Source organism: Erpetoichthys calabaricus, chromosome 3, assembly GCF_900747795.2.
Source record: "Erpetoichthys calabaricus chromosome 3, fErpCal1.3, whole genome shotgun sequence".
In the NCBI taxonomy this organism is placed as follows: domain Eukaryota; kingdom Metazoa; phylum Chordata; class Cladistia; order Polypteriformes; family Polypteridae; genus Erpetoichthys; species Erpetoichthys calabaricus.
This window is the reverse complement of record NC_041396.2, coordinates 226,500,670-226,527,873: the sequence shown is the minus strand read 5'-3', so window position 1 is coordinate 226,527,873 and position 27,204 is coordinate 226,500,670. Positions and strand designations below refer to the sequence as shown.

Here is a 27,204-nt window from a genome sequence, read left to right as displayed (position 1 = left end):
ATAATTAACTTTAATTGCTGCAGAATAACTGTAGGTTGTAACCTAGTTGTTCTCTGAAGAAGGCCCATTTATAATCTGAAATTTCCTTTCTTCAGTATTTGTTAACCTAAACTTTAAATTTAATCATCAGGACATTTGCTGCTTACCTTTTCACCATTTTAGGTCATTCATTGTGTTTCAACTGATTAAGTCTGACGAAAAACTGGAAACAATGAAATGTTCTAAAAACTTTTCACCTGTAGCGTACATAGCTGAATTTATATATAATGCAAAGTTGACTGACTAATTCACTCACTCGTCAATAATAGCACTATTATCCATTTATTTAAAAAAATGAAATATGGCAGGATGGTACATTTTGGTGTCCACTAAGGTCATTTCAATACATCAGTACTTAGGGGTAAATCACCACCCTCAACAGAAAAATAAAATAGCCCAGAATCTCAAAAGTGCTTTGACTGATTTGATTGAAATTTGGTGATGTTATAGAAGAAAAGAAAATTAGCCGACACTTTTTTTTCATTTGCCAATACATTTTTTATGTAAATGTACTAATAATATGCTTACGTATGTGCTCTTCTCTGGGCTTTATGGAAAAAAATGACTTAGAAGAACTTATTGATGGGCCTTGTGAACAGCACTACTAACCGAAAGGGTGGACAGACAACTGTGGACGAGGTGGTGTCCTGGACAGGTGAAAAGATGTGATCAAATTTTGAACTGGAAAGAAAGTTCAGCAAAGCTCAAGGAAGATACAAAGCTCAATGCTTAGCAAGCATGCTTTTTTGTGGTTTGCTGTTACTCTTAGATGTGTACTAGCTCTCTTCTTGATTACCCGTTCCAGTCAGATTCCATTCTATCGACCTCCATCCCCAGGTCGCTGTACTGAAAAATGTAAGGGGCTGCGATTATATTGCAGAATACACTAGTATCAGTCTTAGATTGTGGTATTTGAACATCTAATGGGGATGCCATGTAAATTGTGTTGAGGCATTTGATGCTACTGCTCTCCTCAGTCTTCACGTTAATAAATCAACATACAGTATAGCGTACATACCTATGTACACACTTCAGCTTTTTACTGTACATATATTCGCATCTGCAGGCTCTAAATGGGGACTGTATGCATGTGCCGAAAAACACAAGAGAGAGAGAAATATTTACGTGAACGATGTAAACAAATGATGCAGTGTGGATTGGGTGGTGGTCGAAGGCGGTCCGATCCTCGAGGGAGAGGGAAGTCTGGGCATCTCTGCTCAAGCTGCTGACCCCGCGACCCGACCTCGGATAAGCGGAAGAGGATGGATGGATGAGGTAAACAAATGAAAATTATAAACATGTAATAACAGTAAGAAGTCTGAGTTGTTGATTAATCAGAAATTATTTGTCAGTAACATATAAATGCTGTATAATAATGCGTGGAGTATTATTGCAAGTATAAAGCCGACTTCATATTACGGGACTTGTTATGGTGGACTATTTCAGATTTGCCGACCGCAGTCAGTTTCTGATTTGTCGCGGCACCATATTAAATTACATGACTGCGAATCGCTACCCATGTCGCATTTACCGATCGAGCTCCTGCATTCTGCTATAATATGTAAAATATGAGACATGAAACAGACAAGCCTCCTTTCGGTTTTTGAGATCAACAGGACCCTTGCTGCCTGACGGAGCCAGTGGTGCACCCCGCTTGGTGAAGAGTTTATTGCTCGAGTCTGGTGTATTCAGCTTCCTCGTTGCTACATTCTATGAACGCTCATTGGTTCTCAACTCCCGCACGCAAAGGACCTACCCCTGCGACCAAAGAGAAAAATCTAATCTGATTTTATACTTTCCAGTTGCAAACTAATTGGTCTCAGTCGCCAGGTATGTTACATTAGGCGATCCGTTTCTCAGGAGCGTGTCACAGACTGCCTTTGACTGACCAACGTTATATAAACGAAAGCCAGGACTGAAAAGTAATCTAATGTGACGCAGGCTTAAGGTGCACGATAAGTTCAGTATTCTTCAAGCCGAAGTTATTTCTTAAGAAAAGATGGTATGTATGCATTTGCCACGCGAAATTGTGTTCCAAAGTCTATCGTTTTCTATACATTTTTCAAAAATGTCTTGCCCATACTGGCGTTTTACATTGGAGTTCACGGGGCATCAATACAAGCGAAAATCAAAAGCCTTAAAACCGACCAAATGCGTACGCTTCGAAGCAGCAAAGGTTTCTATGTAGGAGAATACGCCTTTCGTGTTTATGAGGCACCCTTGTGATAATGAAAGGAAACTAGAATTCATTATTTTATCACAGATTCTTGTAACTATTTTTCTTAAGGTAAGAATTTCGCTCGTCTTCTCACAGACTCTGTCTTGAGTGGAGATGTGTCAACTCGACAAGCCGCCAGCGCCAAGCTTTTGTCCAGGATATAATGCTACTTTTGCCTCCGCAATCATGTTTTTTCATCAGTTACTGTATGTTATTCCGTGGCTTGTAATAACAGACAGATGCACGCCCATATCATGATCATTTTTTCGTCTGTTGTTATTTTGCAAATCCAACAGAGCGAGATTCACACTGAGTGGCTGCTTAGTGAAAAACGCAGGAAAATTGTACAAATAACAAGTCTACAGATATATAGGGAGAACATGCAAAACTAATTCAGACCGCGGCATTATGGGGCAGGAATGACAGCCACGGGTTGAGAGGCAAAATAAGCTTCTGTATAGTGAAATAATATATAAATGATTAAGTGTGTCGTTTTCAGTTGTCTACAGAGCAGAGATAGCCATTTACATAAATGCATCAACATTTAGTGTCAATAATAGTGGTAGGTGATGACTTTGAGGTGAATTCGTGTGTCCCCTGCCCTGAAAGATGTGGAAGGAGACGAGCGCCACCACCGCCTTTGTTTATATTGGAGGAATCTCTCAACAATTATTTGCTCTCTTGCTTTTTTACCTTTTAAAGACAACATGGATACAGAGTTTTGCAGTATGTGTGCAATCTCAAAACGCAAATCAATGCTCAGTAATATTTTTGGTTTGAAAAATTGACATAGTTTTAAGTTTTTTGTGCCCCGTGAATTCCAATGTAAAATGCCAGTATTGGAAAGATTTTTTTAAAAAAGTATAGAAAACTTTGGAATTGGAACATGGTTTCCCATGGCAAATGCATATATACCAACTTTGTGAACAAATAACTTCAACTTCATAACTTTGACATTTATATCAAATTTATTCTTTCATGTAATATTTTAAAAATGCAGAACTGAATACATCCCAGCTCACTGCATCATCTGACACGATCCATTTGTTTTCCTGTGTTGCAAAGGTAGGAATATGTAGGCAAGGTTTGAAGTCTGTTGGAAATTCTGTGAGGCTGTATTAAAAACCAATCAAATGTGGTTATGTCTGACTTAAGCAGAAAGTACTAGAATGTTTGGGGTATAGTGGCATCTACAGTAATGATTATTATACCCGTAGTGTCATATTTAGAGTCTTTTATCAGGTCTCAAGCAGTGAGATGTCTGTGTTCATGGATGGATCCTGGGAGCATGCAAGGCACTGAATGTCCCTCTATTTTCAAACTTTTACTTAGTAGCAGCAATGGAAACATGTATTGCCTCTTTTATGTTTTAGTGGTTAGCATGTGCTTCATTAGTTTTGACAGAGCTGCCGGAATCTGATGTTTGAATCGTGAGTCAGGCAATTTGTGTGTGTAGTTTGCTTGTCCTTTTCATGTTCATGTCAGTCTTAAAGATGAAACACTGCAGGGGGTAGTGAAGGCAGGGCATAAAATTACTAATACCCAATTAAAGACCTCAGCCATCCTGCACGTCTGCTTTTCTCTCTTTTCCATTCATCCATCCATCCATCCATTTTCTAACCCGCTGAATCCGAACACAGGGTCATGGGGGTCTGCTGGAGCCAATCCCAGCCAACACAGGGCACAAGGCAGGAAACAATCCTGGGCAGGGTGCCAACCCACCGCAGTTTCTCTCTTTTCCCTTCTTGGAAATTTTACAAGGCCCCAAGCACTTGCACTGGTAGATTTAGGCATAGTTTTTAAACAAAAGTTGTAAGGTTGCTGAACAGTCAACAAGAATTAAGATACTGCAATATCAAAATGTGTAAATGTATAAACACATAATACCTGCAAATACATATTGTATATAAATGATACATGCTAAGTATATTTTTTATTTTAATTTCTTACTGTGTTTTTGTCAACTGTTCTCTGATATTTATTTTAATTTCTTATTGTGTTTTTGTCAACTGTTCTCTGATATGCAAATTTGAATTTTATTGTATTACAATAAGCTTCATTTATCCTGCATGAGTGTACCTTGTAAAGGACCTGACACTTGCCCAAGGTTTATTTATGCCTTGTGTTTGAAGATGTTTAGATAGGCAATAGCTAATGTGACCCTTCAATTGAAAAATGTATTTCACAAAATTGAAAGACTTAAGGATATTTTTAAGTGGTGAACTTGATATCTGTATGCTGGGGGGGGGGGGGGGGGGGGTGTTGGCTAGGATGCCCAAATTTGATACAGCTTTGGTTTTTGCAAGCTGGTATTACAAGCATCTCTATTAATAAAAAGGAACAATAACTAGTAAATAATACTACTTTCCTACAACTAGTAAAATGCCTTCTCCAGTTTAAAATGTTTTGATTTTATTTGATCTTACCGCAAGGTCACATACACATTAAAAGAAATATAAAATATGTATAAAAGTTAAAGTAGACTTTGTATAGATGGGGGAGCCATTGTGTACCAGCCATGACATTAGAGTGTTCCTTTGTTGTTGGAGTTACTGAGCAAGATAAAGTTGTATTATTGAACTGTCTAATGAAAAAATAAGTCTTGTTCCTAAAATGAGGCAGCTGCACCCAAGTACTGCAGTTTTCCCAGTAACAAAACAGACATATGTAACACCTGAGAAACATAAATGAGAAGAAATTGCTTGAGTTAGGGTTATTTAATGGCAAATTGAAAGCATCAGTTATTGTAGCGTTAATAGACTGTACCTTAGTGTACACATTCACAATATCTGTTTACTTGCTAAAATAAAAATTATATTAGAGTCAAATTTGCAGGCATATTAGTATATGACTGAAGACAATTCACTGAAAGACCAGCAGAGCACAAATACCAACCAATATCCATCAACCCCATCAAGTATTTTGTCACCGTTTTAAGAAAATCACACCTCAGTTAAACTGTGATCCACTCAATCTGTAATACCAAATATTAGCCAATTAGATTAATTTGAGTATTACTGTGCTTCAGAATTTTACATGAAGTACACAATTTATTTTATGTTTGACTGTTGGTTTACAGCCTTGTTCTAATTATATTTGTAAAACATTAACAATTATGCATATCAGTTGAGCACAACAGTACATGAGAAGTGTATATTAGAAATTTGTGGTATTCCATAATGAGCATATTGGAATTGACAAAAAATGGCTGATAATACTACATAATGTTAATCTATTGTCTCCATTTTATTGTTTTTCATTAATTTACCGGCCTTAGTTACAAGTTCATAGTTCTGTGTGAGAAAATGTGTGACATGAGCATGTTGTTTCAATGATATGTGTTGCTTACATTTTTTGGAATTGAAGAATATCTCTGTGGCTGACCTTCATACATAAATTCAGCCATCCGTTGGAGATACCTGCATGTTTTTTAGAGTGGTCAGACAATAAGAGGCAGTACTTTAAAGCAGATTTATATTGCTGATTAGCCCCACATTGGGGCTAAGAGGTATAATAAAGGAAATTGATTAACTCAACAAAAATAACTGATGATGTATGACAGTGAAATGGCATCCAAAGGTTGAAATACCTGTGTGTTCCAGCTGTAGAATGGAGGTATGCCTTTGTGGGTGTCTTTGGACTTTATAATAGAGTCGTGGCAAAAATGCATTAGTTGGAATGTAGGTTTTGTAGAGAAGTGAACAAATGTAAATTTGACCAATATGAAGTAACTGAAATATGTAGATCTTACCTCAACTGTAACATTAACATACTTATTACTTTTAATAGAAATCACAAAAATATGATTAATAATTATGTTTAAAATATCTTTTAATCTTGGGCGGCACGGTGGTGCAGTGGGTAGCGCTGCTGCTTCGCAGTTGGGAGACCTGGGGACGTGGGTTTGCTTCCCGGGTCCAACCTGCATGGAGTTTGCATGTTCTCCCCGTGTCTGCGTGGGTTTCCTCCGGGCGCTCCGGTTTCCTCCCACAGTCCAAAGACATGCAAGTTAGGTGGATTGGCGATTCTAAATTGGCCCTAGTGTGTGCTTGGTGTGTGGGTGTGTTTGTGTGTGTCCTACGGTGGGTTGGCACCCTGCCCAGGATTGGTTCCTGCCTTGTGCCCGATGTTGGCTGGGATTGTCTCCAGCAGACCCCCGTGATCCTTTGTTCGGATTCAGCAGGTTGGAAAATGGATGGATGGATGGATATCTTTAATCTTTTTGTAGTTGTGTATAAAGAACTCCTTACATGTAAGATTTTAGTCTATGAACTTTATAATTTCAGATAGCAATGTACCTGTCAAACTAAAGGAAATCGTTGACAAGACAAAAAATAAAAATTCTATTGAAAGAAAATACTGTTCTTTTATATAATTGGGGTCATTGATGTATTACAGTAATTAGGTTCTCATCATGCTTACTGTTACTTATAAGAATTCTAAGTAGGTTAATTAAGGTTGGATACTATAGAGGTCTGTTTTTTTTTTGGTTGAGGCATTAATTTTGAAGAGTGTTCAACTTGCTGATTTTTCACAAGATTCAGAGAATGAGGTGTTACTAAATAGGACATAATAGGGAAAAGCACCATCAGGTAGGGGCAACTGTGGCTAAAAACTTAAAACTGTTTGATCATGATATCCATACCTTTTTGTAGGAAGAAAAGGGAAACAAGACAAAAAGCTGTATGATATCTGATGGTAAATTTAAAGAGTAAGGTGGTAGCAGGAAGTATAGTTTCATTAAGAACAATAGAAAATGTCATATAGTAATACTGTGATTTTATTGCTCTACCTATACCTCATATAACATTTATTTAAAAATATAATTTTGCTGATAAAGTGGGGTGGAGAATACAAGTAGTATTTTACTGAGCAGTGGGAAAAAAAAGCCACCTGCCTGATCACTTACTTATTCTAGACAAACAAGAGTGCATGTATGTGTGGATTACATCAAAAAAGTCTAAAGAACAAGTGCTTGTTTGCTGGCTGTCTTGGGCTGCATTTACTTGGCCTTTTTTAGATCCTCTTTTGCCACAATAAATTGTCTGGATCAATGAATCCTACTGTATAGGTCAGAAATGTTAAATGTCAGAAATATTGTGATTTTGTTCCACGATTTTTCTTATTTAGTTTCAGTATATATATTTTGTGTTTGGATCACCATGTTCTTTGACTTTAGTTGCATCTTTACTATTTGCAGTTACTGGTCTCTGGTGTATGGGCTTGTGCTGTAGCCACCTTCATCTTCTTCAAGTGCAAAGGATTTCCATCTGAAATTTGAAAGAAGTAAGTCTTCAAAACAAATCAAGGAAAATTAATTTAGTTTTTTGCAGCAATATCAGGATATCAACCTTGGCTAGTATTTTGATTTCAAGTTTAGTATGCCCCAGAGTGTCATATTTTAATAGATTCTGTTAATGATCCCTGCTTGTTTAATCATTCATATTTTTGTTTGTGCCTTTGTACAGTATCTTGGCCATCTGAAATTATATTTATCAAACAAAATAAATTCCTTTATGGATAGATATTTACAGTGTATCCATTTCAGTCCAGAGCCTGTCCTGATTGCATTGAGTACAAGGAAGGAGACAGCCCCAAGAAGAATGCCAATTAATTCCAGGAATCGCAAACAAAAATATTTACTCATTTTGGGCTATTTATGAATATCCAGTTAGCGTCAAATACACATCTTTTGGGTGTATGAGGAAAAACTGGAGTACATATAGAAAAGCCCAAAAAGGCACAGGGAGAACATGCATACAACCAACATAGGCAGTGTCTGGGTCCAGGATTTGAACCTAGTCTCTCAGAGCGGCAAGGCAGTAGCACTAACCACTATGATACCATCCATCCATCCATTTTCCAACCCGCTGAATCCGAACACAGGGTCACGGGGGTCTGCTGGAGCCAATCCCAGCCAACACAGGGCACAAGGCAGGAACCAATCCCAGGCAGGGTGCCAACCCACCGCAGGAAACACACAAACACACCCACACACCAAGCACACACCAGGGCCAATTTAGAATCACCAATCCACCTGACCTGCATGTCTTTGGACTGTGGGAGGAAACCCATGCAGACACGGGGAGAACATGCAAACTCCACGCAGGGAGGACCCGGGAAGCGAACCCAGGTCACCAGATCTCCCAACTGCGAGGCAGCAGCGCTACCCACTGCGCCACTGTGCCGCCCCACTATGATACTCATTTTTTAAATTCATTTTTAATTTTATCCTTTGTATTTAAAGGTTCCCACCATTTCAATTTGTTTAATTGTGTCAATGCATTATAAAGTGATACTCATTTTTCAAAATAATTTTTAATTTTATCCTTTGTATTTAAAGGTCCCCGCCATTTCAATATGTTTAATAGTATCAATACATTATAGCAGTGTTTTTTATCTATACTGTACCTTTTTTTCAGATAGCTAAATGGGTTCTGTCCCTGGCACACTGATATTTTATATTTTGGTACTACTTCTAACACATTTCTAATTTATACACTATGGTTTTGCAGTAAGTATAATGTTTGTGAAAAGATGAAGATATTTTTCTCATTCAGTTGTGTACTTTCTATTTTTGTACTACTGTATTTGACAGCCTTGTGTTTGTTTTTTTTCTATTGGCAGAAGGGCTTAGGTTAATACATTAAGAGTTTTATGTTTAATTATTAATACATAGATAGATAGATAGATATATGGACACAATAAAAACCTCATTTATTAAAAGATAAATATTGATATGTACCTGATGCTGTATTCCAGAACCGGAATAAGCATCTTAAATATAATGAATGGAAACACTGGAGGTATTTTGTATAATTATATGTACCTATTGCATGGTGTTTTTATATTCAGCACTATGTTTTGCATCATGTTGCAGATTAGGGGTTTTGTTTTATGTACTGTACATAGTTATATACAAACATTTTTGAATCTTAATTCAGTTCAAGGCTAAGTGCTCAAAGTCTGTTTCCGCAGCTGTACAATATTTGTAAATTTATGCATTAATATAGCCTTGATAATGGAAGTGCTCTATATTACAATTGATTTAACTATATTGGAAATGCATTAATACAGATTTTGCAAATTGGCTCATAATATTTCTGTTCAGTGTTGTTCGTAGAATTTAGTTAAATTTATTGCAGGTGTATTTGGTTTGTGGACTGCCATGAAATTGTGCATGTTGTTATGGGCAGTATATAACATTTTGACTGGTTAATGTGACTTTGTATAAAATTAGTTTTTAAATGTTGCTTACATTTCTCTAACAAAAATTGTTATGTAAATTAAAGATGAAGAGAATGGAGCATTGCTTAGTGCAGAGAATATGAAAAATCATTTGGTTACAATTGTAATCAAACAGCATATGACTCCTTCTGCATTCCATTTCCTTTTATGCATTTCAGACATGGAAAATGCAAAAAAAAAATATTTGCTGCTGGATTATTATAAAATTGCAAGGCCACATTGAAATTCCTTACACAACATTAATGAGTACTAGTCATAAATTTTATAAGTTCAAAATACAATGTCTGAATCCAGACCAGTTACTTTTATTGTTATATTTCAAGCACTATGGAGCTGCATATGCAGCAAATTTAATTTTAGTTATAGCAATAAATTGTATATAATACTTTTTTATTATTTTGCCAGCATATGATACACATAATAGGAGAAAAAGTGATAGGACAGTAGAAAAAAAAGTTTGATTTATTATCCATGCAGCAGATCTCAAACGATTTATAGATGCACAAAGTAGAATTTTAAAGTTACTCTTTACCTTGCAGCGCCTTCATGTGTCTGATTTATGCCATTGCTTTTTTAAATGTATTATGGCATTTTAGGATACTCCTTGAAAGAAAATGATTTAAGAATTAAATGATTACAGTTATATATTTATAAACATCCAAAGAATAAGTTTAACTCATTATGTTTTGTTGTTGGGAAAGGAAAGCTAGAAATGTCTATTCTAGCAGCATTGGTACAAGGTTAGACTGGAGAGGGTTCCAGTCCATCATAGGTCCCACTCATGTATGCATTTGCACACTGTCAATTTAGAATAATTTTTAACCTAGCAAACAAATCTTTAGGATGTCTTTAGTATTTGAGAGGAAAACTGGTGAAAACCCCAAGGAAACATGGAGAGATTGTGCAGAGTCCATGCACATAAACAAACCTGGGATCCTCTATTTGTGAGGCACAAGTACTTATCAGTATGTGCCACCCATATTTGAGTTCATCCTATTTGAGAAACTATTCATACATTTTTGCTGTTTCTTTTGGTGAATAATGAGTCCTATTTATTGAATCTGGAGCATCACTGGATTTAAGGCAGAAACCAACTCAGGATGGGGTACCAGCCCTTTACATGACACTCTCACACACCCACACATTTAAGAGTCAGCAATAACCCAACATGGTCTAGCAAGTCTTTGGAATATTTGAGAAGTGAAACAAGGTGGAAAAAAAGGTTATTTATTAAAAAAATGTTCTAAATATGTCATTGTGAGGATGATGATACTAATATACAAAAAATGACATTGAGAGATTTATTTTTCCTAGATTTCCCTGGTATTTTAAAAGCACTGAACACATATTTACTGTGTACACTTTAAAACAGCAAAATACCTTGATCACCTTTTCTCTGAATGTCTTCTCACTTGTACTTAGTACGATTTGCCTAGTTCTTTTTATTGTTTTTCTCCCTTATTTGGGTGTGAGGAACCTTCAAGTGAGTGGTTTCAGAAGCAGCAAATGAGCAATTAGGTTTACACCCACCATGGTCAAAATTAAACATTAATTAAAGAAAGAAACTTATCCTCTAACAAGACAAGTCTGATAACTTTTAGTCAGAAAGAAAGGTTTGTCCATCTGCATCATTTATTTTTACCTGCAGCACCAAGCTGAGGAGGAAGCACACAGTAGTCTGTCACAGCATGATGATAAAGGTCAGAGAAACAAAGGATACAGGTTCATTTTATAAACTATTGAATTTACATACAATGTCAATCAATGCATACATTTACTCTGGTTGGTTCATTGGTTTACATCCAAATGATCTACTGTAGCCTATATAAAATAAAAGTGTATTTTATCATTTTTCTTATACATTTGGGTTGAGCCACAGTAGTCTGTCACAGCATGATGATAAAGGTCAGAGAAACAAAGGATACAGGTTCATTTTATAAACTATTGAATTTACATACAATGTCAATCAATGCATACATTTACTCTGGTTGGTTCATTGGTTTACATCCAAATGATCTACTGTAGCCTATATAAAATAAAAGTGTATTTTATCATTTTTCTTATACATTTGGGTTGAGCCACCACCCTTGAAATTTCTGTGTATATAACAATTGTACAATCTTGTTGAATACAGATCATCTGATCATTTCATCATCTTTCGTTAATTTTGTGTATTCCATTTTGTCTTTGTTGTTCATTTGACCTTCATCTGGTTTCCTGATACGCATGAACCGATTTCTGACATTTATTAGCCCTTTATGTTGTTTCTTTAAGCTGAATGCTATGTTACCCTAATATTATTTTTCCACACCACCTTTCAAAGATGCATGTTTTAGATGGAGATATAACTGTATGTAGCAAGTGTGTGAATATGCCCTGTAGTGAACAATACTGTATCTTATCTAGAGTTGTCTCCTATGATGTGCCCAGTGTTGTTTGGCATAGGCTTCAGCTTTTCACTAGACTGCGATGAACATAATCAGAGTTTCAAATTAAAATACAGTTCCATCCTAAATCAATAATAAGCATTCTGTGTTTTGAACTCTACTGATGTTCAGATACCTCTTGAAAATGCACATATCTACAAAATATCTTCTTAAGGTTTTTTTTTACCTCTCTGTTTATTTTTGTCTCTGCTCTCTTGACTGTCTGCAGCTGTACCAACATAATCAACCATCAGGCAACTTTGATTTATTGCAAGTTATAGTTTTCAGCTATTCTTGGGACTATCTACGGTACTTCTTGTGCTCTACTTTGAATTTTGTTACCCCTAATACTTGTAAATTGTTTACATTTTGAACAGTCGTATTTAGTACAGTTTGCTTTGTTACTCTCCTTGGATAAAGGCATCTGATAAATAATGCATAATGATAATGATATAGAATAACTGTGGTCACCAGAAGGAGATGAATGTTGAATTCTCATCTTCACTTGAATAGAAAGAAGATTTACTAGAATATAACCTTTTATTTGACAAAACAAAAAGCCAATGCTAGAGATGTCCAGGCTTACTGAATTTGGCTCTTGCATTGAATAATATATGAATAGTGTCAGTCCATAGAAAATATATGATAGCTTAATTTTTTAACAAGAACCATAAAACATATATGCAGGTAACTCAATATATTATTAAAGTTCTTTCAATATAAGTTACTTGTATAAGTGGACTGCATGCAGCCCATTCTCGGTATAGGTGTGGCTGTTATTATCTTATTGTCATTATTTTATTTTCAATTATAATTTTGTTTGCATGCTTCAAGCATTCATCTACATATGAGTAGTGATCTCAGGAGACTAAAGTTAGCAAAATGTTGTTGACATGGTGATTGCCATACACTATTGTCACAGTCATTCACAACCAGTGACTTAAAATGATTTGGCGGGATCAGGGAAGTGTAAAGCGAAGTGTAAATATGAAGTTGAACACAGAACATTTTTAATAAAGTTGGAGGATTTATTTTTTTTGAAGAACATAATGGAAAACCTTTATGCTTGATATGCCAGACCTGTTCCCTCATTTTAATACTTCAAAACTCCAGCACCATTTCAGCTCAGTTCACAATAATATCAGCTGGCAATTTCCCAAAAGTACTGAACTTCACAAATACAAGATACTGTAAATAATCAGTTTTTCAAACTGATCCATTTCTTTTTGAAGGTTTACCAAGCACTCTAATACTATAGCACTGGCTTTGCATAAACTGGTTTGGGACATCGTCTGTGCTAAAAAAAAACATACATTGTGGGGGAATTTATGATGAGGTTTGTCAGTGATGTCTTTATTCTCTTTTTCTCCAGAAAATTTCAGTTTTAAAGCAAAAGATGTCAGACCACCAACTGTCACAATCCACAGTTAAACACCGAATATTTGACATAAATAATACAATTGAAACACTTTTGTTCTCTGATCTTGAGAAATGCCAGTGTTTTGGATTTGCTTTGGACAAGTCTTGTAATGTTCAAGACAAGCTACAGTACGCAATTTTTTAGGGTTTATCAGAATAGAGTGTAGCAAAAGAACTACTTGATATTGTTTCAGTAAAAAAACAGGGACCATAGCATTGATATAAAAAAAAACTGATGAGTTTTTTTGAGAGAGCAAATTTGCCATGATGAAAACTTGCAGAAATATCTATTGTATGAATGGAGCGTAATCTATGGATGAATCTGTGAATGGCCAAAGCTTTACACAGTCCCAAGATTTACAGAATTGTGGACTTCACATAATATCATCCATCCAGAGCACTTGGTGTCTATAAATGTGAAATTTTGCACATGTCATGACACCCATGTTGGAGTTTGTCAGTTTTGCTTGCACACTTGCTCTCAATCACAGACCGTTAAAAAAGCCTCATTGCTGAGCTTATGGAAAAGTATGAAGATCTTCCTAGAGGTGTACCACTCCACTGCACTCTGAGCTGGTTTTCAAAAGCTTTCAAAGTGCTTTGAACTTTTGAACAATGTAAAGTAGTTCTTGGAGGAGAAGCACAAGCACTAGCTTTAGTTCTATTACACTAAATGGATTTTTGCTGGATATGCTACATCATTTAGACAGACTTCCTGAGGATCTACAAGGGAAGCTAAATATGTTGCCTGATCTGGTGCAAAGAGTATTTGCTTTTGTCAATAACTGAGGCTATTCAAGAGATATTTTCAAAAGGAAGAATTAACACATTTTTTATTAAATGCAAGAGGAAAAGCAAAGAGGGTTGACTGCAAGGTATGTTACACTGGTGGAAAGTCTCCAGCAAAATTTTGAAGGCAGATTCCATGATCTGCAGTTGAAATGGCTACAGATTACATTTCTCTCTTTCACTGCTGAATCAGACTTTGAAATTTACTTTAGTGACAGATGAAGCAGCATCTCAAGTTGATATGATTGAACTTTATTGAAGATAACAGACTGAAATATTTTATGAGGGAAGGCATCCTGGAATTTTAGAAAACTGTGCCGATGGAGAAATATCCCCACGTCAAAGCTATTGTTAATGTTTGGTTCAACACGTTTGTGGATCTTTTTTTTTTTGTACCCTGAAACATGAGGAACCAAATCACAAAACTGCTGTTACTGACACACATGTGAGAGAGACTTTTCAAGTAGTGACAACTGAATGAATACAAGACAGATATGAAAAGGATTGTGGAAAGCAAAGAATGCTAGAAGTTCCACTGAGTCAAAAGCAGCTACTTGCGGCGTAAGAAGAAAGAAATCTTAACTATGGAAACAGTCTTCCTTCACTGCACATTATCAGAAATTGTTCTGGGTGTGGGTCTGTGTATGCGCACATATAATTTATGATGTGGCTGTCTAGTGGTATGATGTTTTTTTTTGGTTCAGTTTGTTACTAGTTGGACAGCCCTGCTTTACGTACTTTGATATGTAGGCATAATTTAGTTTATTGTCAGATGTCATTAGAATGCAACAGTATAATTATGCATCATTATGCTTTTGATTGCAATGTCCTCTGCCTCATGTACCGTATTATTTCCCAAATGAGGTACAATAAAGAATCCATGCCTGATTAGGATTTTATGAGTTATGTGGCTTTGTGCTGAAATGATTATAGAAACTTTTTTAAAATCATTGGCACAATTTAGTATTGTCAGAATGGCATTTCTGTGTCCCACATTTTTCATGAGAAAAGGGTGATTTCTGAATTGGTATCAAGAGTTGAATTTTGTCATAAAGGGTTTGGGAAAATATAATTTTAGTTGCACCACAGGTGCGGGTTGAAGAATTGACCTGCACCCAAGGTAAGAAAATTGGAAAAACTAAACAATCATTTAATCTATACATGTTTTAAATGAAAACTTGCTATGCAGTACTTAAGCCATCTAACACGCCTGTTTAAAATGCATGTAACTGCGAGACTGTGAGAGACATGCCTATTGGGTCAATGCAACTGAAAAAGATTTTAGTATTATATACCTGGTAAATACACTGCTTTAAAAGGCTTTAATTGTTCATTGTTTTTAAGTGGAAATTGCTACATAGTAGCCATAGCCTAAAGGCAAATTGATGACAGCTATGTGTCATCATTTGCAAAAAGTCGGCCAGAATGAAGTTCTTTATTAAAAACACCAGGAACTAACCACTTGACTGTTGATGAAATAAGAGCTGCAAAATGGAGTACCAGGGACATAAGGCAAGGTGATATCTGTCTATTTAATTAAAGTATAATAGCAGTTAAACTATAGAATTGTAGATTACAAGTGAAAGTCTGTTGTTTAATCTTTATTGCAGTAATAGTTTTACTATTTCCTTTTTTATTATTTATTTTTAACTGATAGCAGAAACTGTGAGCACACACTTGTAACAGGGTGCAAAAAAGGGTAATAGAAGTGCCTGCATCCTCCCAGTTGAGCTAAAGGGAAATATCCTTCTTATAAAGCCACTGACTGTGTATATTGATTTAAGTGTTTTTTATTGGCTTTGTTTATTTGAGTCTTTGGAGTCTTGCACTTCATCGTCAGCTGCAAATAGCTCAGTCTGCATTTCGCCATTGACATGTTGAATCCAGATCATGGCACCAGCGACACTCGAAACACTTTGGAACAAACTTGCTTATATGCGAGAGCTGTGTTTTAGGTATGGACATATGTGCAAGCCACACATTATGTTGCCCAATTTAACCAAATATTTTGAAATTAGTGACTTTTTTATTTCTTCAGAGTAAATGCAGAACAGTGATTGCATATTCCTCATGTGTTTGAGTTTTTTCACCAAGAGACTGCAGTTTTATGCCACATTACAACTGCACATATACTGGTGTTTTCAAGTGACACTAGAAATGCTCTGATGTATTGTGTGTTTGATTGTGCTGTTTAATGGACTGGCATCCAGTCTAACATGGCAACCTTATATTGTATGTGTTGATCTAGATAGTAATTACATTGAACATTTGATAGAGGATTGGAAAAATTCCTTATGAATATAAAGCTGTGGATTGTTATAAAATTTTAGTAATAAGTTAAATTTGTAAGGGAAGTGTATTACTTATTTTGCACAACATCTGGTGGGGCCGTATCCCAGTGGTCCTTAATACAGAAACTCCACTGCTGGATTTTCTAAAAAGAACTGTATATGTTATGTTGCCATGCTAATCAATGTGCCACCATGACATTCCTCCAAAACCAGTTTAAAACTGAAAGTAAAATGACTAATAAGGCAAACCCCACTGTGAAGTGGGAAAGCCAAACTACAGACGGTTGTCCAGTGGAATTAAAAAAAAAATCAACTTACTGCCATTATTACAAGCATTGTTTATCAAAGCAGTTGAAAAGAAAATTGTACAAAAATTTTTACACCAAGTGTCAATTATAATCCTTTCAATGAACATTAAAAGTTGCTAAAATGCCCATCATATAGACCAATTTCATATCTGAAAAATGATGTTAAGATCCTGGTGAAAGTTTTAGCTAGAAAAAAAGAATTGTTTCTCTTTATGATATTGGAAGACCAAACTTTAAGAAGAACTGGAAGATGTATTAAACACAGATACATAGTATCAAGTCAGTAATGGATGTTTAGTATAATATATTCTCCTACAGAATCTGAATTCCCACAGTTTTTACAGTCTTTGAATGCAGAAAAATAATTTTGTAGAGTAGAATGAAGATATCTTTTCACTATTTGTCCAAGTATTTTTGCCTGGATTAAATTGCTGTGTACTGTTATGGGCAATCTGAGAGAAGCCATACAATTATTGTTGAAAACAAATGTGCAAGGCAAGACAATAGTTGAAATGCAAAGGTCATAATCAAAAAATACCAAAACCATTGCGATAATCTTTTAAGGAGTAAAGAGAAAGAAGTTGGTCTGCATGTGGTGGACACTGCCATATATTACTGTAATATCTGATGTCATAACAGACTGCAATGCACCCGATCATGTGATGACAATGGGAGAATGTGTCTTGGCAACTGTTACTTAACAATAGAGGTGCCCAATATGGCATGGTGAGAAAAGCAAAAATATAACAATAAAATAACAACAACCTCAAAACAAAATAAAAGTGCAAAATGAAAGTGAAACTAAAAATTTCATGATCCAAAACTCTAGGATAATAATTATAAAGACACAAAGAAAAACTTACTAAGTCTATCTCAAAATAAATATGTAAATCACCTTTAGGAGCATTAATAAAACGGGTCTGTAAAACAGACAAAGATTTACATTTAAGTAACCAGAATGAACCACCCATTTCTTAACCTAACTTTTGACCTTTATAGTTGTGTGTGAATTTTTGTATAGGTAGTAGCGTGCCTTTCCAATGACTTGAGACTGATTTAAAGTTACCTTCTGCCTTGTGTCTAGTCCTTCTCTGCAAACAGTACAATCAAAGAATCTACCAAAGAATGATGCATTTCAATATGTTTAATAATCCTACTTAAGATTTTGTAGGCACTGGAAATTCATGTCTGCTTACTGGTTATCCCATATGATTCATAGGAGGGCATTAAAACAACATGTGCCAGCAAGGTTTTTTTTTCATTTTCTGAAGAAACTTAGGAAGTGTGCTGTTTGCAGTGCATATGCAAATAATGTGGCACAAAGAGAATGGTCTTTGTACATGCACTGTATTAAACAACATTCCTGTTCCTTCACCACATAGTTTTGACCTTTTTATCAAGATGAAGTGGGTCGATGGCCTCACTTTCTTCCAGACAGTAGAATTTCCCTTGTTCAATTCTTGTCTGTAGAATCAAAAACATAGTGCTCTGTGACCTTTTTATACATCTCCTTATGGGTGAGGTGGTCCTCATAACAAAAGAATACACAGAATAGTATGATGCTACCCTCAAGTACTGCTGCAATCATACCAGCTGCAGATTTGACCTTTGTTGTTGAAATGCTTTATTAATAGCAATTACTTTTGTTAGCAGTATCATTGGAATACTACCAATCATGAGGCCTTTTAACAAGCTGATAAAATTAATTAATTCAACACACCTTAGCATAGCAGAATCTGACATACTCACTACATTGATTTTGTACAGTTTTCATATGACAGACAGAATACAATATAGGAGTCACACTGTCTATTGTAGTCAGCATTGTAGTCACCATGCTTTATTTTGTGGTAGTGACATGTAAAAAAAAATCAGTTAGCTTATGCTTTAGCTTACGGATTAGTTATCTAGAACTTTATGGACTCTTAGCTACAGATGCTATTAGTTTGATAGGTTACTTTAAAATATCCTGGAAAAAGTGAGAGTGTACACAGATTCATTTTTATGTGCCCCATAATAGTCTGGCTTTCCATTTAAGGAAGAGTGTTACTGTCCTCATTGCTGTTAGGTTAATCTCTGACTCATTTGCTTGGATAAATTGTAATGCATGGGTGATTGTTAAGTTGTTAAAAATGTACCACTCAAGTGTATTCAGCAAACGATTGTCTTATTCTTGGATTCATCAAATAAAATTAATGAACTTTTCCTAGTAAACACCACATCAAAATGCAAAATCCTTGGATACTTAGATGTAACAGGAACTCAAGTGGGTTACCTCACTTTATCAATGTCACTATTACAGCTGTGTCAGTGGTGTCTGAAGAGATAGGCTTTAAAAAACAGTACCAATAACATGTTCTATCTATTTATATCGACTTTCCTTTCCCACATAATATACTGTGGTAGTTACAGATAGTTTAGACATACAATATATATGGAAATCATACCATGCATCTAATGCAGGATTTAAAAATGTGATATTTTTTAATTAATTTCACTTCCCTAACTACAAGACCAAACTGTGTGTATCAAAGTACATTGTAGCTTTTACTGAAGCATCACCACATCCCTAAAGCACTAAATCTGTTGTACGTAACAACCTGATTCTGCTAAAGCAGTGGATCTCAACATGACAATCCTTACAGTTGCAGGATTTTAATCTAGAAATTAAATCAAATCAAATTCTTCTTTGAAACTGTGTATGATATCATTTGTACATTTTTTGACGTTTCTAACATACTTATACTAATTTAGAAGTTTGAAAAAGGGGAATTTAACAATGTAGTGTATGTACATGTTTTAGGACTCTAAGATCACCTAGTTTATCCATCCTTGCTCATTAAGGTTTTATGTACTTGTTACAAATAACATAACATTATCTAACTTACTTAATCCTTTTCACTGTCACAATGAGACATTGACTATGCCTTGCAGCATAGGTAGCAAGAAAAGAAACATTTCATTCTGGTCAAAGCCCACTTACACACACGTCCACATCCAGACTCGGCAGAGCCAGTTTGGAATCGCTAATTAACTTAACCTGCATATCTTTGGGGAATGTGAAAGGAATGCAGAAGTACAGTGAGAGAAATATACACAGACAAGATCTGTACAAAAGATGGCAATTCGGAGCCACAAGGTAGCAACAACAACCGCCACAGCAGCCCCTATTGTAAATACGTGTTAAATGCTGTACAAGGGGAAACTGCCCAGACACTTTTGCTCTATTTAGACAACCATTTTCTTTTGCATCTGTTTCACCACCATGTTAATTGTCATGATTTGGACAGTACACACGGAACTTTTAACAGGCTTTTGCCCTCATTGCCTGTCTGTTCTCTGAAATGTGCACTTTGGTCCTGAGATTTTTGCTGAAAGCAAGAAGAAAAGATTGTAGTCTGTGGAGTCAAATAAGGACTCCTTTTGTACAGCTGAATATTTGGGGCTTTGTTGGCTTCTTTGAGAGTGAAGAGATGGCCCCTATAAATTAAGGCATGTATCAATTTTTTTTCCCCATAGTACATTTCCTTACTATGCAACAAAGTAAGAAATTTGTAATTTAATTTAAGAATTAGCTCATTGAAAGGTAAGAATGACTATTAAAAACTGAAGGGAAAAGAAAACTCCTGACTAAACAGTATCAACTACAGGGCTAGCCTGTTCAGGTCTGTCCTTTCTCCTTTGTTGGGCAGGTCTGTTCGAATTTATACTGTTTCCTAATCATTCAATTCTGCCTATACATGCATTATGTGATTCCTTTGTTACTATATAATAAAGTTTGATGTAGTATTATAGGATCTGGTTAATTAAGCATCAAAAGTCACTTTTATCTTGTACATGTGTTCAAAACCTTTTTACTACTTTTTTGTCGTTTCAGAATGTTCCAGACGGATGTATCGTATCCTGCCTTTAAAATTTACTGCTAAGTTACTCGTGATGACATTTACTGTAGCATTTTGGACTTGACACTGTTTCTTATATAAACATTTACTTTTTTATTTGAAATGAACGATTTCATTAAAAAAAACAGTGGTTCAACCGCGAATCCAGTCCAATCCAACAATTCACGGGCATTCTGAATTCCATAAACTGCGAGGGCTTCGGAAATCCGAAATCCTGCGTCACCAATTGCAGCAGTAGCAGCCGCGGGAACGGAGCTCCAGAGGCACTTGTTCGCTTGACATTTGTAGTGGGCGGGGGCACCCGCCTGCTGACGATGCATATTTACTTACGCACCGCCCCTTTCCATGTCTTATTGGAGATGCTGCAGAGAAACGCTTGGGTTGAACCTCCCAGGTGATTGTATTGAAAAATGATATTGAATTTTTCATCAGGACCTAGGTGTTCTTTTTAAGGAATCGTTTCATTTTCACTTCGTTTAGCCAAATAACCATGTCATACCGTATTCGTTTAAATGATATGATTGGCCATAAATAATAATCCTAAAGGGCAACATTTTGCCACTGGGAGTAAATGATGCGCAGCAGCGATTGACATGCCTTTAAAGAGCTCACATCATTTGAATTCGGCGGACAGCTCTTCTGCGGTGCATTTAAAGAATATCTGGCGGAACTCCCCTTTAAGAGTGCGGCACACGGTGGGGGGGAAGAGGGATGTTACCGGATTGTTAATGACGTGTCACCTGATTCCAACCAACTAGGGGGGAAGGGGGTATTAAAAATACGTACACTAAATTCTTTAAATCATCACCATCGTTCACCTCGACATCCCGCATCATCGTACAGAGTGAATAGCAAAAGAGAATTTAAAAATAGAATCAAAATATACGGATTCGAGGAAGGACATAGGGAGGGAGGACATGGGAGGTGTGAAATAGCAGAGATATACATTTGAAAGCCACCGCTGCGGGCTGGGAAGAGTCTAATCCTCAATTCTGTGAGAAGGACATCAAGCAGCCGGCTGAGCGACAGTGAGAGACAGCAGCCCACATAACAATTTTATAAAAAAATCCGCTTCCACCTTGCCGCTGGCTGCTAATACGTTGCAGATTTTTCTGCTTTATTATCTTATGCGGCGTTTCATAGGGAACTGCTTTTAACGGCGACAGACAGCGAATTCAAAGAGAACTCTTACGGCGTTTGAAAAAAAATAAGAGAAAATTCTGCTAGAGTACCCGAAAGGATCTCACAGAAAGGCTGCAATACGAAAACAGTTGTTTGCGGAGACCACATTTCTTCTTCTTCTTTATTCTAAGGAACGCATCTCTGTGAAAGGCAGCTAAAGGACCACACCGGCAAAGGCTTCCACAAGGGCAGCTCCCGCATCCGAGGACGTGAAGGTGCTAACTGCACGTCTACATCAGTCTTTTGGGGTTATTTCATTACTGGGAGTTCAAGAGACGTTGCATATTTATGTTGAAAGGGAAAGGATGCAATATTTGTAATATTTTATTTTCGATGCACATATTTGCATTTTATACAATTTTTTCAACGTGTATAAGCCCCTAATATAGTTATTAGGACGAAAGTACATTTTTTGGAATAAGCATTTATTGGCTAAACTACGTATATATTTGTATATATTGCTTTTCTTAGCTTAATTGGTAGGGTATCGAACAACTCTGGAGAGAAGATGTCGGGCCAGACACTGACGGACCGCATCGCTGCTGCACAGTACAGCGTAACGGGATCGGCGGTCGCCAGGGCCGTCTGCAAAGCCACCACACACGAGGTGATGGGACCCAAGAAGAAGCACCTGGACTGTAAGTGTGTCCCTCTTTTTTATGTCATTTCCAAAATAATATTCGAAGAACGAATAACTAAGTCATGAGGACTTTATAGTTGAGACAAATTCCCAACGCCTGTTCAACACGAAGAAAATAACGGGCGTAAGAGGCAGCTGTTTGTAAGTCTGACAGCCTGATTAGCATGTGTTGGGTGACTGCAATTTGATTGGGCGGAGACGAGCTGCTTCTGTTGCGACCCCCAAGTTCTCCACCCCCACATGTGCTCTCCTTCATTAATGACACACCACTTTATATAATAATTTCTCCGATTGCACTCGATTTAAAATTCATCGCCATCACACATTTATAAGTGTGGCGTTTGCTGTTTGAGATATTTCCGACAATATTGAATGTCTTGGAGCACTATGTCAGTTTGTATGGCTTGTAATATTCCTGTTATTATTAGGTTAACATTTAACAGGCCCTTTAATTCATGCCAGGCCCTTTAGTCAGCCAGAGCATAGGTAAAGCAAGTACTGTACTGTAGTTCAAGCAGTGACACTAGTGATTCTCAAGTGCTGTAGGGAAGCTGTCTTTACCTCTGGAGAGTTAGGTGGTAGGTAGGAAGGTTTTTTCAGTATGTCTATGTGAAATCTCTTGAACATGCTCAGTGTATTGTTTATTTAGGAAGAATATTTTATTGGGTTAATCCTATTTCACATTGCTGTGGACCAGAAATTAGTGTCCAGATGAATTCAGTACTTTATTAATAGTATGCTCATTCATCCCAACTATTACATATTTAATCACATGAGTATATTCTGGAGTAAAACAATTTTCAGTTTTTAATCATAATATCCTTTACTTAGAGATGTGCAGTGCCTGTATATTGTAGTCTGTGCATAGCTATGTGCTTAGTGCATTCTGCAGCATTTTAATAATTTATCCTTTCTATTCTGAAAATAACATATCATGAAGCACATTGCTACATTCCAGTTCACCAAATGTTTCCTTTTTTATGAGGATTAAGGCAAAATGAGTTAATTCTCATGTAAGATTGTTATGGAACATTCTTAAAATGCTGGTTCAAGCTGGCATATAGGACAGTTAAAAATGATTCCAATTTTATATTCATAGAGTATAATCTGACATTCCTTTGGAGTTGTACTTGCTACACAAATGGGTCCCATCTGTCTGCTTCAATTCAAACCCAGCTTCAACCTTTAGTTCCTTCCGGGAAAATTCCTGTACGTCAGCAGTGTGCTTAACATTTTATAAGTCTGCCTCACCACCTTTTATAGCCTTTCTGTGTCTTTCAGCATCTCTGTTTGAGGTTTTGTTATTAACCATTGGGGTACTATTTATCTATTTATTTATGTTAAGAAAGTCCAGAAAAGATGTAAATTAGGCCAAATGTTTATATGTTAAGTAAATACTGTATATACATTTCAGAAGTGTTTTTGCCATCTTAGTTAATGTATTTTTTTCTTCTTACTGTAGGGTTTTATGTTTATTCTGTATACTTTGAGACAAATTCTGTTGCTGTCTGCATAGCTTACTTTTTTATTCTTAGGATCTATTCCTACCTAGTAAATAATTAATAGGTATGTGGGTGCACACAATGTATTATTTACTGGGTCAGAGGTTATGTCTCTAGTATATTGTGTTCTCACTCCTTACAATGATAATGATCCTGTTCAATGTCAAAGCTAAAACCTACTGAAGACAGGCAGGTGTTGCAACATGTTGATTCGGTGGAGAATGCATTCACATAAATAGAAGGAAAATGTTTTTTAAGCCATAGGATAATTGTGCATCACCAGCTACATGAATTTGTAATGTAAAAGTGAAAGGTTGTAATGTACAGTTACAGTTTAGGTGTTTTTAGTTTAGTTTCTCATGTTTTATGCGACTCTTTCTATTTTTGTTTTATGCAGATGTCAGATCTGCTCTTCCCATTAAAAGATATGGTTTGTTGTCATAATATCTTTAGTTTTATCAAGAATTCTGCACTCTTTAGTTCAGTTTCTTGGCAAATCTAGGGCCAGAATCTATGTAGTGCTAGACAGGAACTAGCCCTGGATGGGCATCAGTCCACCACAGAACAGAGTCATGCACATCAGGCCAGTAGAGTCTTAAGTTAATCAAGTTCTTACATCTTCATGATGCTAGAAGAAAACAAGAGTATCTGGAAGAAAATCTGGAAATTGTTTTAAAAATATAACCATGCAACTTTGGCTATGTTCACACTGCAGCTGAAATTAGAACATTAGAAAAACTTTTGATGAGAACAGGCTATTCAGAACAACAAAGCAGCCCAGTCAAATCCACCTAATTCCTCCAAAATAACATCAGATTGAGTTTTGAATGTCCATAGAGTACTACTCTGTACCACAGTAATTGGTAATTTATTCCACATGCCTATAGTTATCTGTGTGAAGGAAATTGTAGAATTTGTATGAAATTTTCCCTTAACAAGTTTCCAGTTGTAACCCGTGTTCATGAAGTAACCGTGTCGATCAACTGTGCTAATTACTTTCATAATTTCAAACAATTCAATCATCCATCCATCCATTTTCCAACCCGCTGAATCCTAACACAGGGTCACGGGGGGTCTGCTGGAGCTAATCCCAGCGAACACAGGGCACAAGGCAGGAACAAACCCTGGGCAGGGCGCCAGCCCACCGCAGGGCATACACACACACCCATACACCAAGCACACATTAGGTGCATTGGCAATCCTGAATTGTCCCTAACTTGCATGTGTTTGGATTGTGGGAGGAAACCGGAGCACCCAGAGGAAACCCACGCAGACACGGGGAGAACATGCAGACTCCACGCAGGGAGGACCTTTTGCTCAAGATGAAAAGGTTCAACTCTTAAATCTTTCATTGTTAAGTCATCCCCTGCAGGCCTAGCATCAGCCTAGTTGCTCTTTTCTGGACTTTTTTAGCGCTGCAGTGTCTTTTTATAGCCCAGAGACTAAAACAGCACACAGTACTCCAAATGAGGCCTCAATAGTGCATTACAAAATTGTCTCAGAGTAGGTATTTTACTTGTATCTGATTATTTTGTTTGAGTGTTTAATTTTTTTAAGCAATGCAAATGCAATATAAATGTGCACAGATATTTATCCTGAATAACCCAGATATGAAAAACTAGTAAAAACAAATATGTCAGACACTTGCAAGCTAAATAGACCACCATGAATAACAATAGCATGCAGCTTCTTGCATCACTTAATATTGGCGGCAAGGAAGAAAGAGAGGGAAAAAAAAAAACAAAACAAAAAATCATAACTATTGCTTTTAGTGCAGTTGTCACCAATGTATTTATATGCAGAATATGTGAACTTGAGAGAGGAGCCAGAACTGGTTGAAGCAAGATGTGGAGAGTTTAAATGAAAAACAGTGGTTTGACAAACTCATAACTTTGAGGGGGGTATTGATTTACTTACGTCGACATCTGTCATCAAGGCTCTCTCAAAAAACACCTGCTTGAGGTTCCCTGTTTTTGTCAGAAATCTCATAGCAGTTGGTTTCAGCTGCCCCAGATTCTTAAGTCCGTCATCACTTTGCTTTCTTTCCATTGGCACATTGAGTCTGAACTATCAGGCCATCTTGATTTTTTTGATGCAGTGATATGATGATGATTGCATAAATATTGAAGTAAAATTAATGGGGGAGTGTGACTTTACAGACAATTGTGATTCAAACATTCAAATGTAGGTCACATTCACATGTGTGTTATTTTTAGTACCACATTTGAAAGTGGTTGCAGTCTGATCTTGAGAGTTCTAATTTATGTGTATGTTTTTTTTTTCTATTCACACCTTCCTTAAAAAAAAGTCTGGGTATGTGTAAAATATGAGTGAAATAGTGTAGTCTTTGATTGTGAATTGTGGAGCTTGAAAAAAACTAGTTTACCTATACAAACACTACCTATACAAACGCATCCTTTCCTGTGTAATTTAGGAAGTAGGAGCATTGCCTGGACATGAGTTTAATTCACCTAGCTGACAGCCTTTTTCAAACTGATATCTCATTTTTCTTTTAAAACAGCTTGAATTTCAATAGTTTTTAGTAATTTGGAAAAATTGAATTTTTTTCTGTGCATGATACTGAGACACTGTCTTCCTTGCTGAATTGTTATAATTGATTAGAGAGAAATGCACTAATGCTTTGAGAATGGGAATAGATGAAGGACAGCATATTGTTTATTGTTAATAATAATAGTAATACATTTTATTTATATAGCATATTTCCCATGTTCAAGGAGCTTGTGTCAAGTGTTTTTGTTCCATTTAGAACATCGAATATGAACATACTGTAGAAAGTGTAGTTTCAGCTTATTGATTCAGGAGTCCATTGCATCTTGTCCAGCTCAGTATGATGGCGCTGTGATTAGACCTATTATTTTACGGGTCCAGGGGAACATGTTGTAATTCAGTCCAGGCCACAAATGCTTGTGGTAACTAAGCTTTTTAATGTAGAAAACTGTGTCTTTTAACACCTCAGGTGAAGAAAATCCTTACAGCACTAGTGTTTTTAAAGGGTAATTGATATGCTATGATCATACATGAAAAAGGCTCACAAAAACATTAAAAGACACTGCCTTTTTACAGTAAATATACTATGGGCTAAGCTTGACAGTGTTGAAGACGTATATTTAACTCTTCAAATCAAATAGAATTAGGTTACAATTATGCTGCAGGTTATTTACTTAAATGACCTGCGTTCTTTGTGATAGATGTGCTAATTAGATTTTTACTAGAAATTAG

The 27,204-nt window shown here is 36.3% G+C and overlaps 1 protein-coding gene across 1 annotated transcript in view; it reads left to right on the top strand.

The window, feature by feature from the left end:
- Positions 1 to 21,359: 21,359 nt before the first annotated feature.
- Positions 21,360 to 27,204, top strand: part of snap91a (synaptosome associated protein 91a) — a 246,091-nt gene continuing 240,246 nt past the window's right edge. Inside the window, 1 exon segment of the mRNA XM_051924737.1 lies at positions 21,360 to 22,460. Within this exon segment, the coding sequence (XP_051780697.1) occupies positions 22,331 to 22,460 (130 nt within the window). The 5' untranslated portion in view covers positions 21,360 to 22,330.